Here is a 15,921-nt window from a genome sequence, read left to right as displayed (position 1 = left end):
GGAGATTTTTCACCTTCTCTTCATTTAGCCCAAGCTTAGCCCATCAGGCCCCCTTTGACACCTGTCCCACCTCCCTTTCTTCCTGACAGTTGTAAGGGTGAGAGTCTAAGACATATAAGTACTTTGACTCAACTTTGTGTATCTTTCTACAGCTCTATTGCTATGGAGACTCCTGATCTCCGTCCGCTTTACCTCACATTTTTATTCTCTGTTCTTGGTTTCCACTTTTTCAAATTATCCCCTGTAGGTATGACTGCAGTACATGTATTTTAGAAGTATACAGAAGTAACTCTGAATACTAGGCTTTGGGGTAAAGAAGATTCACAGCATGAAGAGGTTACTATAAAATGTTTTAATCGGTATCTGTACTAAATGCTTACTGTAAAAAAAAAGAAGAAAGAAAGAAAGAAAAAGAACCCTAATATAAAAGTGAAGGTCTCTCTGTAATCCCACCCCCAAAATATAAACACTGTCAAAGTCATGTAACTTTTGGTAAACTTTTTGTTGTAGCCCCTGTAGGAGCCTGTGGTGTTGTGCTGGCACCCCCTATGGGAGCAACAGCGAGTTCCAGGGCTGTCCTATTCACTGTAGGATCTCCTCCACACAGCGCTGCGGCCCCCACCTGTACCCACATGGTCCTTCGAACAAGAACAACCTCAGGTGAATTGTCATATTACAATCTTTGGCCAGTGTTTGGAGGGTAGTATTCTGATAATGACTTAATGATGTAACTTAGACAAGTCTCTTAACCTCTCTAGATTTCAATTTCTTTTTCTAGTGATATGGGGATAACTCGTTTCTTTACATTAAAGGGTTATAAGGAGTAAATGAGGCAATATTTGTGAAAAAAACTTTATGAAATAAAAGTACTGTATTATACATTTATAATATGTAATATTATATAGCATTATAATATAAATGTGATTTTGATGATGAAGCAGCTATGCATATATGGTGCTTCCTAGCTTATACTTAAGATTTATTTTTGTACATCCAGTAAATTTTTTGAAAATGATGGGTTGTATTTTATCTTTGTTGTTTTTTTAGAAACCTAAGTTTTACTTTTTTTTTTTTTTTTTTTTTTTTTACTTTGGGTCCCAATCTTTGCATTTAATCTTATATACATTTAGACAGGCGAATAGATTGGTTTTATCATTCATACTCTATAAATAGGTTATCAATACCCAAACTTAAAATATTTAGATTGGACTTGAAATGAGTTATCATTTGACATTATTTTATATATTGTACCGGTATCCTTTAAGTTCTCTTATGCTGAATAGGTTACTAATCAAGATTCAGTGGATTAATAAGCAAAAGATATAAATAAATAACAAGAAAGAAGAGCTAATCTTGTTTTTAAGATTATTGAAAGTATTAGATAATAAGAAAATATCATTTTAAGAACGTAAAATACCTATTAATTGAGCCAATGTTAAAAACAATGTAATGCCCAGTATTGTTGAGGGTTAGTGGGATCTGTGTGCTTACTCACGGCTGCTTTAGAAAGTAGTGGCAATTCTTAGAAAGAGCTGTTAAAAATGTTCATGATATTTGCTCTCTAGTAGTCCCATTCCTGTTTATAATACCACTTTGGAGTATTAATCACAAATAAATCATTCAAAAGAAGGAAAAAATTTGGATTTTGTTAGTGCTACTTGTGATACAGAAAAATCAGAAATAGTATAAATGCCTCCAGAATAGCATTATGTATATAAATTTAGTGAACTACTATGCAGACTTGGAGAAACAGGGAGAAATGTATATGGTATAAATATATCTAAAACAATATTTAAAAACTAGCTAGGATGATGTCTATAAAATATACATATAGACAAGGAATGAAGGTGAACATGGAAAAATAAAACCCATTCATATGTTCAGATACGGGGCCAGTGACTTTTCTTTTGATGTTTCCTTTGTTCCTTTTATAGTAGGAGTGGGCAAGGAGGACCCTAACTCTGTGCACTCACTCCAGGCTCTGTGCCATGTGTCCTGTTTCCTTGCAGTGGGCTCCAGCAGCTCGGGAGGCTCCCTGTGCTCCACTAGTGGCCGCGTGTGTGTGGGCTCCCCACCTGGTCCCTGCTGGGGGTCTTCTCCTCCAGGAGCAGAGGCAGCTCCTAGCCTGAGATACGTGCCTTATGGTGCTTCACCCCCCAGCCTAGAGGGGCTCATCACCTTTGAAGCCCCTGAACTGCCGGAGGAGACACTGATGGAGGTAAAGAGACTGTTGTGACATGTCATTGTAATGTTGATACTATAGGAGAGTGTTCTAGTGATAAGGAAAGAGCAAAATACTATTGAAAGTTCTGAAGTTTTTCTCTTCCCTTTAACTTCCCTTTTCTATTTGAAAAACATTACTAATATATTTTCAGAATAATGTTGACCATGACACTCATCCACAAGCTTTGGTTGATAGGAGGTGACATGTATAGATTTTATGTTGTTAATTTTTTAATCTGAAGTTTATTTACTTCTTACAGGACTTTTGAAGTATAATCTTTGTCCTAAAACCATAACTTTTTATTCTCAAAGCTTGTTTTTATTTATAAGATTTAAAAAAAATACAATTCAAACTCAGGTTTAAAAAAATAATAAACCATAATGCTAGATTAGTCACTAGCACTGAGAAATAAATCTGACAAGCAGACCGGATGCTTACATTTGTAGACCAGTACCTCCATGAACCCAGTTCTACAGGGAAAACACATCATAATCTGAAGCATGCTGAGCACAAATCCAGAACAGGAGAAGTTAATTTTATGATTCTAAAGATGGTACCAGCTCAATTCCTCAGTCTTAACTCAAGGACAGCCTTCAGTGGACTGCATTGTATTCTGGGTCCCTGAATACAATATTAACTTAGCCTGCATTTCAAATTTAAATGATTAGTTCTCTAGATCAACTAAAGAATAAATTTTCTCCCTGGGCTGGACCTCTGACATTTCTATTTTGTGTGAATGAAAAATATTTCACATAAAAGTTGTAACACACTGCATGCAAAATTTTAGTGGTGGTTTTGTAGTAAATTGAGTAATTTTGAAACTGTGTAATGCAATCTAAGATTGGAAAAGCAATCTTCAGAGGTTTTTCAATCTCCATCAAATTAGACATAAGTTATATTCTACTATGTGTGGAACATCATTGATGGACATCAGTGTATTGGAACATATAGTCCAGTACGCTGTCACAGAGCAGAGAGGCTTTCAAAAGTTGATTGGTTTATTCTCTTGTTCCTAGGAAAATGACTCTCATCTTTTTCTTTAACCATAAAAGGAGAGTGAGCAACTTAGTCTTACTTGAGGTTTAAAAATACATTTATAGTTAAAAACAGACATTAATTTTAGAATATCCATTTTTAATGCAAGCTGTTGTGTTATCTATACTCCCCTCTCTAACTAACAGAAAAGATCACACAAATTTAGAGCTTTGATTTTAGGAATCACTGTTAACTGAAAAACTACCAGAAACTAAAGCATCACTGAAATTATAAGTCAGTAGAATTCACCGAACTGTCAAGAACTATGGCTTAGTGCAGAATATCCTTATAATCTTTATATCTATTTTGTCATGTTTTTGTCTCCTGTATATTGATTTAATGATTCAGTATTTCATTTTTTTCTGCAAAAGCACAGTGACTTCATACCTCGGAAGCTTAATTTTGTGAGTGCTCTCATACAGACACACAAACACATGTGCACACCCACATGGGTTTCATTTCTGTTTATTTTCTCACTAGTTTCCTGGAATTTAAAATTTTCAGTTTCCTTTGATCATTCTGATATTCATAAGTATAAAAAAATACTATCAGTGGCCATGGTTCATATGCAAAAATGAGTATGCGCGTGTTCTCAACCCCAAAGTTTCTAAGACAAGTTGACTTTGCTGCAGCGAGAACACACAGATACGTTACGTCACCTGAATGTGATGCTGACGTTCACGGAGTGTGTCCTGGACCTGACAGCCGTGAGGGAGGCGAGCCCAGAGCTCTGCACCTCTGCAGTGTCCTTGTACCAGATCCAAGAGAGTGTGGTTGTGGACCAGATCAGCCAGCTGAGCAAAGACTGGGGGTAGGTGCCATCCATTTCCAGGCCCTTTATGCGTTGTGTGAATTCATGGCTGAGATGAAGCCAGCCACTGAAGACTGCATCTCATTATTAAAAGCTTCAGGAAAGTCTTGAAGCTATTTCATTTTTCTAGATTTCACTGCATGAGCCAAGACTTGGAGATTCTGCAGCTTTAGTGTTTGTTGCCTTTTCCCTGTAAATTTTACTGTTGAAGATATTTGATGATAAAGAAATTGTATTGATTTTTATTTGAGTGTATCATTGTATTCAAAGTACACACGTCTTCTTCCATGCTGTACCTTCTCCTGAAGGAGTTATTTGTGCATTAAAAATATCAATGAGAGTGACAGTCCCTTAGAAAGCCTATTGTAATGATGACCTGAGGTGTAAAGAGCCGAGCCTGGCATGTTGGTTCACAGGATAACACTCTGCTTGCTGTCTTCTGGGTGCAGGCGGGTGGAGCAGCTGGTGTTGTACATGAAAGCGGCACAGCTACTGGCAGCATCTCTGCATCTTGCCAAAGCCCAAATCAAGTCGGGGAAACTGAGCCCGTCCACAGCGGTGAAACAAGGTATGGGTGGAGTGTGCCAATGTGGGACTCCTCGGATACTTGAGCTGCTCCTTGTCCCACTACACTAAAACAAGTTTTTGATGAAAAATCACTGTTATTAAATATTCTTAAATGGGAAAAGAGGCTGGCTTTTCTGTTCTTTTTAATTTTTGCCATTTAATTGATACAGAGAGTCGTCAGAAAGTGCTTTATTCTCAATCTTAACTGCAAGAGAGACCTTAATGAAAGAAGTTGATTTCCAGTCATTTTTTTCAATGACCATGTAGTGTTACTTTCCTTTAAATCAGTAGGCAAGGTGCATGTCACTGTGACCTTATTTCTGGAGGAAAATTAAAATTCTAAACTTTTTTTTCAGTTGTCAAAAATCTGAATGAACGATATAAATTCTGCATCACCATGTGCAAGAAACTTACAGAAAAGCTGAATCGCTTCTTCTCTGACAAACAGAGATTTATTGATGAAATCAACAGCGTAACTGCAGAGAAACTCATCTATAATTGTGCTGTAGAAATGGTAATCCTTTTTAAGGTTCAATATTGTATAATACTACTTATCATGAAGCGTATCTTTTGAATTGAGTATCTACCTGACATTATCTAGCCCTTTAAAAAAAGAATTTAGGGGTAGCCAGTAAGCTCAATTGGTTAGAACGCAGTGCAGTGCCCTTTACATACAACAAGGTTACCAGTTCAATCCCCGCATGGGCCACTGTGAGTTGCACCCTCCACAACTAGATTGAAACAACTACTTGACTTGGAGCTGATGGGACCTGGAAAAAAACAAATAAAAAGTTTAAAATAAATAAATAAATAATAAAAATGAAAAAGAATTTATTCCCTATCACTCCCAAGTCCCAAATTTTGTGATTACCTCTTACTAAAGGAGTAATTGGACTTAATTAACATTTAAGTAACACATTAAGTAACGTTGGTTATCACATTCAGTAAATTTTATTATGCCTCTTAAAAATTGCTAACATCGCATGATATAATCTTTTTATAGTTTGCATCTATCTAAAAGCTCGGATCTGCTGCATTTTCTATTTAAGAAGCTGTGGTTTGATAAAACATTAGAAAAATACTGTTGTTAAGCCACAAAAATTCATGTGCTAACCTTACTGACCTTACTTAAGTATAGACACAAAGTAAAATCTACTTTTCCAATTCCCTGGTTTTACTACTGGAAATAATTTATTTTCTGTCTCGTTGGGAAAAAAATTACTCTAAAGTAGAGATGAAATTAGGAACTGTTAAAGAATAGTGGTTAAATTGGGGAAATTTTTATTTATTGACTGATCTTATTTTACCACATTAACATAATAGACCTCCCTTCTTCCCCCCAAATTTGTTTACTTTGAATTGTATTGTTTTATTACACCCTTGGCCTTATTTTGAAAACCATTATAATAAAAAGTCATATGAAAAGAACTTTGGAATATAAGCTGTTGACATGAATAATATGCATTGTATTACTCTATACCGAATTAAGACTTCATATGATACATTTGTTTGGTTTTTTTTTTAGAAATTTGTGCCAGGAAAATTGTCCTCCCTTAAGGAATTATGGTGCTTGTTTCTTTTCTGATAATAAGAGCCATGTAACTTCAGTAACTTCCTCCTTTTGCCCTGGCTGCTTAGCAAACTTAGATATTAGCACTTGTGTTTACTTGTTTATTATTTCTCCTTCTTTTTCCAGGCTCTGATTTGTATATCCATTTTATTTATCTTTATGTGGCTTTAAATTTTTTTTTTTGAAGGAGATAGAGCATATTGACAAGTAAGTTAGAATACTGGAGAACTGACAGCTCTGGCATTTAATGATTAAAGAGAAAATCAGCGTGCCGTTGAGAGAACTCAAATGCTCATAACCCTGTGAATAATACTACTGTCCCCTGTTTCTGGGGATCCCCTACCCAGCTTTCCTATCACCTAGCTAATTCCTACTCCTTTTTTATTCTGTTTTTTTTCTCTCTTTATTTTTTTTTGTTCCAGGTATACAAAGCAACATAATAAACATTTAAACCCCTCTTAAAGCGATAACTCAATCCCCAAGGTATTACTTCTCTGATATCTTATATAGCTGTTACAATACCATCAACTATCTTTCCTATGTTGTACTCCACATCCCGTGACTATATATACCTATATATTTATTTACAGTTGACATTCAATATTACTATACTTCAGCTCTTCAGGTGTACAGTGCATTGGTCAGGTATCTACCCAGTCTATGACGTGATCTCCCTGATAAGTCCAGTGCCCATCAGGCACCTTACATGATCTTTACAACATTGTTGATTATATTCCCCATACTGTATTAACTATCAATTTATATTTCTTAATGCCTTCACCTTTTCCACCCTGACCCCAACCCCATTCCCATCTATCAGCCTGATAGATCTAGTACCTATCTGGCATCATACCTAGTTGTTACAATATTGTTGACTATATTCCTTGTGCTGTACCTTACATCCATGTGACTACTGTATAACAACCAATTTGTACTTCTTAATCCCTTCCCCTTTTACCCATGCTTAACCCCCCTCCCATCTTAAAGAAGTTCCTCTAAGATTCCTTATAATACTGGTTTGGTGGTGATGAACTCCTTTACCTTTTTCTTGTCTGGGAAGCTCCTTATCTGTCCTTCAATTCTACATGACAGCCTTGCTTGGTAGAGCAATCTTGGTTTTTTGTCGTTGCTTTTCATCACTTGGAATATTTCCTGCCACTCCCTTCTTGCCTGCAAAGTTTCTGTTGAGAAAGCAGCTGACAGTCTTATGGGGGCTCCCTTGTAGGTAACTAACTGCTTTTCTCTTGCTGCTTTTAAGATTCTCTTTGTATTTAACCTTTAGCATTTTAATTATGATATGTCTCGGTATCGGACTCTTTGGATTTATCTTGTTTGGGAGTCTGTGCTTCCTGGGTTTGTATATTCATTTCCTTCACCAGGTTAGGGAAGTTTTCTGTCATTATTTTTTCAAATAGGTTTTCAATTCCTTGCTCTCTCTTATCATCTCCTGGTACCCCTGTAATGCAAATGTTGGTATGCTTGATATTGTCCCAGAGGCCCCTTAAACTCTCCTCAATTTTTGGATTCCTTTTTCTTTTTGCTGTTCTGGTTGGGTGTTATCTGCTACCTTATCTTCTACATCACTAGTTGAATCCTCTGCTTCATCTAATCTACTGTTGATTCTTTGTTTCCATTATTGTATCCTTTATTTCTGACTGGTTCTTTTGTATGGTTTCCATCTCCATTTTTATGCTTCCTATCTCTCTGTTGAAGTTCTCCCTGAGGTCACTGAGCATTCTTATAACCAGTGTTTGGAACTCTGCGTCTGATAGATTGCTTATCTCAGTTTCTCTTAGTTCTTTTTCTGGAGCTTTGTTTGATTCTTTCGTTTGGGACGTGTTTCTTTGTCTCCCCATTTTGACTGCCTCCCTATGTTTGTTTCTATGTATTAGGTAGGGCTGCTATGACTTCCGGTCTTAGTAGAGTGGCCTTATGTAGTAGGTGTGCTGTGGGGTTCAGTGGCACAGTTTTTCTGGTCACCTGAGCCATGCGCTCCAGGTGCATCCCTTGTGTGGGTTGTGTGTGCCTTCCTCTTGTAGTTGAGCCTTGGTTGATAATTTCACATCAGTGTGAAGGACTGACCTCCCTCACACTGGGGCTCATTGGTTGTGAGGACTAGCCTTGACTACAGTGGAAGAGTTGTTGTGCAGTGGCTGACCCTACAGAGCAGGATCTGCCTCAGCAGGACTCTGGTGCCTGCCCAATCCACCCCTTGGGTGTGTTGTACTTGAAGGTGGCTGGGTGATGCTCCAGCTCGTTTTGAAGCTGGCCACTGGAGGTGCCAGCACCAGGACCACCTTGGAGGCGATCCACTGTATGTCTACTTCAGCCACCGCCTGTGCCCATCTGGGGCTACCTAGCGGAAGCCAGAAAGAAATCTGCAAATGGCTGCCACCCGTGCTATACTTGGAAGCGCCTTGAGAGGCCAAGATGTAAACCAAGGCCGGCTGCCACTAATGCCGGCTTCAGCTGCTCAGCCAGAGGGACAGGACACACTCAAGCCAGATGCTGCTTGTCTGGGTTCTGTGAACCTTTGAGAGACCCTAGGAAAGTCTGCAGCTTGAGCTAAGGCAGGCGGTCTGCACGAAAAAGCCGCTGGAAGATGCCTGGATTTGCCGGAAAGTTGGGCTGGGCCAGGTCTCAAATCGCCAGAGCATGGCAAACTGACGGTGGAGACTCAGGAATGGCAGCCACCTGTGTTCACACATTGAGACGCGGAAGGGCTCAACAAAGAAACAAAGGCCTCTGCCAGCTCCCCCGTCCCAAGCCAGGCAACTCAATTCCCCACCACACGTCCCTGAGCTCAGAGCGGGTAATTCTGTTGGTGCTTAAGTCCATGCATGGTCCCTTAAAGAGGCGCGCCTGTAGGTGCAGCCACACTGTCTCACCCAGTCACAATCTCCACTGGTTTTCACAACCAAAAATTATGGGGACTTCTTTCCCTGGCACTGGAACCCTGGGCTAGGGTGAGGCTGGGATCCCTCGCCCCTTTAGGGGATGGGGGGACCCCCACAGCCAAAATAGCCCTCCCGATCTTTAATGGTCACATGCAGGTGCGGTACCAGTCCATTCCGTGTCTCTGACCTTCCTACCAGTCTGGAGGTGGCTTCTTCTGCATGTCCTTAGATGAAAGGCTGCAGTTCAGCTTGACTTTAGGCAATTCTCAATAATGGTTGTTTTGTAGATTAGTTGTAATTTTGATGTGGTTGTGAGAGAAGGTAAACAGCATTTACCTACTGCGCCATCTTAGTTGTCCCTACTCCTTTATGACTTGGCCCAAACGTCACCTCCTGGAGGCTTTCCCTAATCTTCTCTTCCTTCCATAGTTAGATGCACTTCATATATATTCTGTACTATCTGGGGCTTCCTCCTGTAATATCACATACCCCTTGGAACTAGAATGGCATGTTTTGCAGGCTTAATCTCTCCCAGACTGTGAGCTCACCTTCCTTGTATGCTCAGTGCCTGACACTTACTAAGTGCTCAATAATTATCTCTGAATGAAATGAACCAGACAATTGTTTAACTAAAAGAAGCTGATCAGTGACTTCTAACATCATTTAATTATTTTATTGTAACAAAATCTACTTTAATGAAATGCCAGGTTACCCTAGCGTGAAAGTGTATGTTTAAAATAAACTTTTTACTGAAATCATAGAAGCGCCAATTTAGAAGTATAAATTTTATGAATCATGAATCTCTGAGGACAAGACAGCTATGTTTGAATGCAGAATAACTTTTGTCAGGAGGCTCCTTCACTATATCGCTCATCTGATGATCTTTTAATTTGATATAGTATGGTAGATTACATCATTTTGTCAAAATGTAATTTTAGATAGATCCCACTTAAAAGCTGTGCTGTCCAAATGGATTTGTATTTTCTTGGAAAAGCTGAGAATATTCTTGTTTTTATTGACTGGCTCCAGGTTCAGTCTGCAGCCCTGGATGAGATGTTTCAGCAGACTGAAGATATTGTTTATCGCTATCATAAGGCAGCCCTTCTTTTGGAAGGCCTAACTAAGATTCTCCAGGACCCTGCAGATATTGAAAGTGTACATAAATGTAAGTTGACTAGAAAGTAGTGTGTTTATGGATTGCAATTTAGTTGTCTCCAACAGGTATAGTTCTACTTAGAGTTTGGAATCATACTGCCTGTATTTGAATCTTGGTTTTCCAATCTTGGGCAAATCACTTACCCTTTCTGTGGTCTCAGTTTCTTCTTCCGAAAGATGAGGGAACAGTGCCCGCCTTGTAGAATTGTTGTGAGGATTAGAATAATGCTTATAAAGTACTGATGGCTTTTATCATTAGTCTTTAGATTTCTACACTGCATTACTGTGTTGGTGTGTGTTCATGCATGTAGAGAGCATTTATTATTTTTTTTATTAAATAATAATAAATGCAACTATTTTAAGCCTCATGGGCTTAGTGACTGAAGAGTCCACTGAAGACCTGATGTACTGCATGTTTGGTATAGACAGCAGAATGGAGATTGATGGGATACCAGGATGAAATTATCACTTGTCAGATACAAGCACAGTGATCTGGGTTTTGTGGTGGACCCATTGGAGTCCACCAAATCACATTTAGAACTGTCACAAGGAGATGGCAATCCTAAAATTATTAGGTTGGTGCAAAAGTAATTGCGGTTTTCACAATTATTTTTAACCTTTTAAATTGCAATTACTTTTGCACCAACCTAATAGCAATTGGGAGCAAGCTAGCTGTTAAAATCTAAATGTTCTTTATTTGACATGCTAACCTAAATTTTACCAATGTGCAGTACTACTAACCTAAGTTTTACCAATGTGCAGTACTAAACTACAAATCAGTTACCAGGTAGAAAGAAGAAAAAGTATACAGAACTGTTAACTTTGGGGGCAAAATAGAACAGAGATGAGGATATGGGTAGAGAATTAGTGATTCTTTTTTTATTAGTTTTCCTTTCCTTGGTTTTGAAAATATGATTTTTATTATGAATTCAATTTATTTTATTCCTAGATAAATCTAGTATTGAAAGAAGATTGTCAGCACTCTGCTATAGCACCTCGGCCATGTGAGCAGTTTGTCCTGTGGACCAGTGATGGGATGTAAGGCGACACGTTTGGGAGTACAGTGTGGGTTCTGTGGCCCCATCTCCAGGAAACTGTAGATTCTGACCTGGTGACTACCAAAGAACAAGCAGTGATTTCAAAAAGGAAAAACAATCCAAAAACTACATATTTGTAGGAAATCTGCCTTATTGGAGAAGTCACCCCTTCCCTTTTTCTTTGTAGAAGCAGAAGCAACAGTATTTCACTTGGCTCACAGTTTGAACTTGGTAAATAAATGTACCTTAGAAGTAGAATTATCAGTACAGTTATTCTTAAGGATAATTAAGAATGAAACAAAGGTGGGTGGTTCTTCACTCGGTTCGTCAGAGCAATGTGTGAAATTCTATGTGTTTACTGAGGTATAAAAGTGAAAAAAAGAAAAAAAAGAAAATCTATATCTCATCCACGCAGTCTAATACTTGGGGGTAAATTTATCATAATCTGAGCATGCGTCCTGAAACAGCTTAAGAAGAAATAGCTTAAAAAGTCACGACAGGTGGGTCTTAGAAGAAATTGTGAAATCTTGAATTTGATCTAATATGGACACTTGTTAACCTTCCAAAATCTTTCATATATTGCACTAATTTATTAAAACAACTCTGTATTGGATTTTGCAATTTAAAACTAACTGAGGCACAATGGACTTGTTTAAAAAATATTTTACTTGATTATATAAACATACCTTTTCCAGATTTCACATGTAATCTCTACTGGACTTTTAAATGATAAAAACTTGTGTTCATGTGAACCTTTGCATTTTTTTAACCTATTCATCTACACCTACAGATTTTTCTCAGTGCTATTTTTGAGTTGCTGATTGTTTGCTTTTGGTTGCATTTTTTATTGTGCATGCAGAATGTGCATTGATGCCTGTGACCTCTAGGTTTATTAAAGGCTAGGTTTATTGGGGCAATATTAGAAAAAATAACAATCAAGAGATACTCTCAAGAATTTTAATAGGGCCAAAACAAAGTTGGTGATCTAAAAGCTTGTAATGATGTGGAGTTTCTACATGAAGTTAGTAAAAAATGAGGTTTGTTTCCTCTTAGGAAAATGGGTAGCTCTCTCCAGCCTAATATGTGTTTTTCGTGTTAATCCTGACAGTTCACCAAATAACTAGTCATGGAGAAGTGGGCAGTTAACATCCCTTCAGAAATGGTTCCTATATTGGTTGTTATTAGGTTTCTTTTACTTACCTGCTTGAATACTTGAATAAACCATTCTCCAGTTTTAATCCTTTTATTTTAATCCTTTTAGATAATAAACCTGAATTCTGACAAGTTGCACAGAAGCTCTTTGGCATTAATCTAATTTTAGCATACTGATAAAAACAAAAACATAATTTTTCTTTACTTTGACAAAGTAATGTAATTTTTATCTTATTTATCTGTATGAAATTCCAGCGGTTAATTTGAACATTTATTTATATGATGTTTGTATTTTTAGGTCTTTAATACAGTGTTTCTACCTCTCATTTGTAACTGCATGCATTTATTATTCTTAAACTAGGTAAAACTCACCGAATTGTTGTGCAATAGTCTTTTTATTATTGCCTGTACAGATGTATATTAAGGTAAAATAAAACTGACAAAGTGTTTCTAGGGTAAAGCTGGGTCCATATTCCGTGGCTTGTCAAGCCAGGTCCTTCCTCAGTGATTGTGGAGGCTTGATCATTGTACTTTTTGCTCTGCCCCAGGATTTCAAACTCTCAGTGACTATCACGAGGGCTGCCAGGAATGCCGACTGTGTAGTGAGGAATCTTGTCCATCTTTGCAGGGGTTATAAGCACTGGTGTTGGTGTTACTCTAGTTTGTATAATTTTTTCAAGTGTATAAGGCAATTCCGTTCACATTGTCTCAGTTATCACCTGTGCTGACTTAGTTGATCTCCAAGGCGATGCGTTCATTCTGGGCTCTTCTCCCCTCTCCATTTTTTTTTTGAAACAGGATGAAACAGGTTCACAGCAAGTAAATGATTGGTCTGAAGCCGGGTAACTAGGGAAAGAGTTAAGCCATGCTTTGTGATTTCAAGTTGCTGCTTCTTCCTCTTGTGTAATAAAGGTCTTGTGGTAGATGGTGTGTGTGAAACTATGAAGTCTGAACAGCAAGGAACAACAAACTGTAAATTCATGAATAATGGTTCTGATTATACTTCCATTATCAAGGCCAATTGTTTAAGAGATTTTGCCTTGATTATAGCAATAATAAACACGTGCTTTATGTTTCCGTGAGTATTTTTTAATTTCATATCATCTATTTTATGAAATAGAAATGGACTGGGACTGGTCCATACATTCATGGGTTGACACCTATGAACCTGGAAAGTTATTTACCACACAAACGTAAATGGAGTAATCAGTGAATTTGCTAATTGGCTGTTCCTGCTTTAAGGATTTGCTTTAATTGCACCCTGTGCTAGACCTGATGGTTCCCATAGTCACAGACATACTCCCTTCTGCCCCCCGCCAAGGGGAGTCACTAGAGCAGCAAGTGTTCTCCCTCTTGCTGGAGTCATGGAGAGGAATTTATTGTTACGGTTGGTTGTCTCAGGCCCCACAGGGTAATAACGAGGACGCTGAGTTGGACATAGTGGACATAAGACCATTAGCACAAATATCTAAAAAATTCTTGAGGTGATAGAAGTGATTTGAGCACTGGCCTTGGAGGAGGACTTCCCACTTAAATGTATGCTTCCTACTTGTAGTTTCTATAAGCAGTGTTCAATTCTTTCTGGAATAAAGCAAGATTGTGCTTTCGACAGGGACTAGCCACTGCTCAGAGAATTGGATGTCATCGTCCTTTGATAGATACATCTTAAAAGCATCTGGGCCCTCCTCCAACAGCCTTGAGATGGGTTACTTCTGGGATGCTGAATCGTCCATGGAAGCTCTTGGAGCCTACCAAGTCTCTTCCTTGTTTGTTAAAGCCCTATGAAAATACTTTCTTTGGGAAAAGGATCAAGATGATATTTGCCTCACCTGAATCAGAGGAAACCACATCAGAATTAATCCACCTAGAAAAAAGCACGGCACTACAGGAAACTGACAATCATCCCCTAAAATCTCAACTTTTGTGGAAGAGGCAAGTGAAGGGTCAGTGTGACTTCAGTGACCTCACTATGCTAGAGAAAGGAACAGAGCCAAGAGCCAGATGACAGTGCAGTGCTCCTGCAGTGAGGACCTGGACCCACGTCGTGCTGAGTGAGGCCACTTCACACTCTGCAGGTGAAACCAATCTTTAGATTTATCCATTTTCACAGAGGGCCCCTCAGCCCAGTTTTTAATGTGCCATAATATCTTTTTGTTGTTATTTAGTGTGTTCTCCTTAAAAGCCTCCAAGGCACCTCCTGAGAGTGAGTCTGAGCTGTGGAGGCTTCCTCTCTGGGCAGAGGCTCTTCTGAAGTCTGCACTGATAAGAGTCGCAAGGCAGGCCCCTTGGGCAAGGCAACCTGACCTCTCAGTCTTGTTGCTTTGTGCTGTGTGCCCTCCTGCTGAGACTGTCCAGCTCTTTGAGAGTTTGTTTACATCATTGGGAAAGGCCAGCTGAGCGCTTGTTTATTGAAAACTCAGCGTCATTGGGTGAAGTGGTCCATTTGGTCTTAGACGCCAGCTCCCCCGTGCATAACTGTGTCCTTGGGCATATTCCCTAACCTCTCTGTATCTGTCAGACTGGGGAAGGGCACAGAGCTCTTAGAGCCATGGTGGGAATGAAGCATGATAGTAAGTATGCAGTTGTTTGGACAGTACCAGGCATGTGTTAAGTCCAGAAACGTCCACTGTTGCAGTGGTAGTCCATCTGTAGCCCCTTGGTGTTTTGTTTGGGGGAGGGGGTGGATTAAAATGTGTTCTGTGATTGATTGGGGCAAGGCCTGGATTTAGGACTCACTGGAACCACATTTGCTCTAGCTGGACAACTTCTGAAAGGACATAGCTTCTTTCGCAGCTGACCCTCTGGGCACCCTGTTTTCAGATGTCCTTTAATTACCCTTCTAGATCTGGCAGTTTCAGTGTTTGTATCAATCAAATGTTTATTTGATCTTGGTAACCCTTACTTGCCTCATTTTGCAGATGGAAAAAACAGACTTGGAGAGTAATTTACCCAAGAGAAAGGCCACATGTCTAGATAGTGGTGGAAGCAGACTCCTCCTTGCCAGGGGTGTCATGCAGGGACTCAGCTCCCGCTCCCTTCACAAGAACGCAGGATATGGTGAGGCCAAAAAGGAACACCAATGGAGCCATGGATAGGGGGTTCATACCACTATATTCTCGATGGCGGCTGGTCGAGACACAAAAGCAAACATCTGCCAGTACCCCAACGAGGGGTCTTCCTGCACCCCACTCTCACTGGTGGCCAGGCAAGACAAGGGAAGTAGGATCCACATGATCCGCAATCCGCCATCCGCTTGCTAGCCACACTAGGTAGCTGCAATCCGCCGTCCACTTCTCTGCCAATGAGCCAACCAACCTGCTAGCTGCAATCCGCGCTTCTCTGCCAGTCAACCAACCAACCAACCAACCAATGTAGCCACGGCAGTTATATCAATGCTAATGGCTAACCGGTAACAGCTGGTGGCCAACTACTACCCGAGTCAGCACCTTTCCACATGAGGCCAAGAGCCTGGA

At 39.3% G+C, this 15,921-nt stretch overlaps 1 protein-coding gene across 2 annotated transcripts in view; it reads left to right on the top strand.

The window, feature by feature from the left end:
* ULK2 (unc-51 like autophagy activating kinase 2) overlaps nt 1-13,525 on the top strand; it is an 89,095-nt gene extending 75,570 nt beyond the window's left edge. For both annotated transcript variants that reach the window (XM_033090096.1, XM_033090097.1), the window contains 7 exons: nt 511-660; nt 2,010-2,218; nt 3,892-4,070; nt 4,520-4,638; nt 4,994-5,151; nt 10,134-10,269; nt 11,209-13,525. In XM_033090096.1, the coding sequence (XP_032945987.1) occupies nt 511-660; nt 2,010-2,218; nt 3,892-4,070; nt 4,520-4,638; nt 4,994-5,151; nt 10,134-10,269; nt 11,209-11,267 (1,010 nt within the window). In that variant the 3' untranslated portion in view covers nt 11,268-13,525. The remainder of the gene's footprint in view (nt 1-510; nt 661-2,009; nt 2,219-3,891; nt 4,071-4,519; nt 4,639-4,993; nt 5,152-10,133; nt 10,270-11,208) is intronic.
* The last annotated feature ends 2,396 nt before the right edge of the window (nt 13,526-15,921 follow it).

Source organism: Rhinolophus ferrumequinum, chromosome 21 (genome assembly GCF_004115265.2).
Source record: "Rhinolophus ferrumequinum isolate MPI-CBG mRhiFer1 chromosome 21, mRhiFer1_v1.p, whole genome shotgun sequence".
Lineage (NCBI taxonomy): Eukaryota > Metazoa > Chordata > Mammalia > Chiroptera > Rhinolophidae > Rhinolophus > Rhinolophus ferrumequinum.
This window is presented reverse-complemented; position numbering and strand designations above follow the sequence as displayed.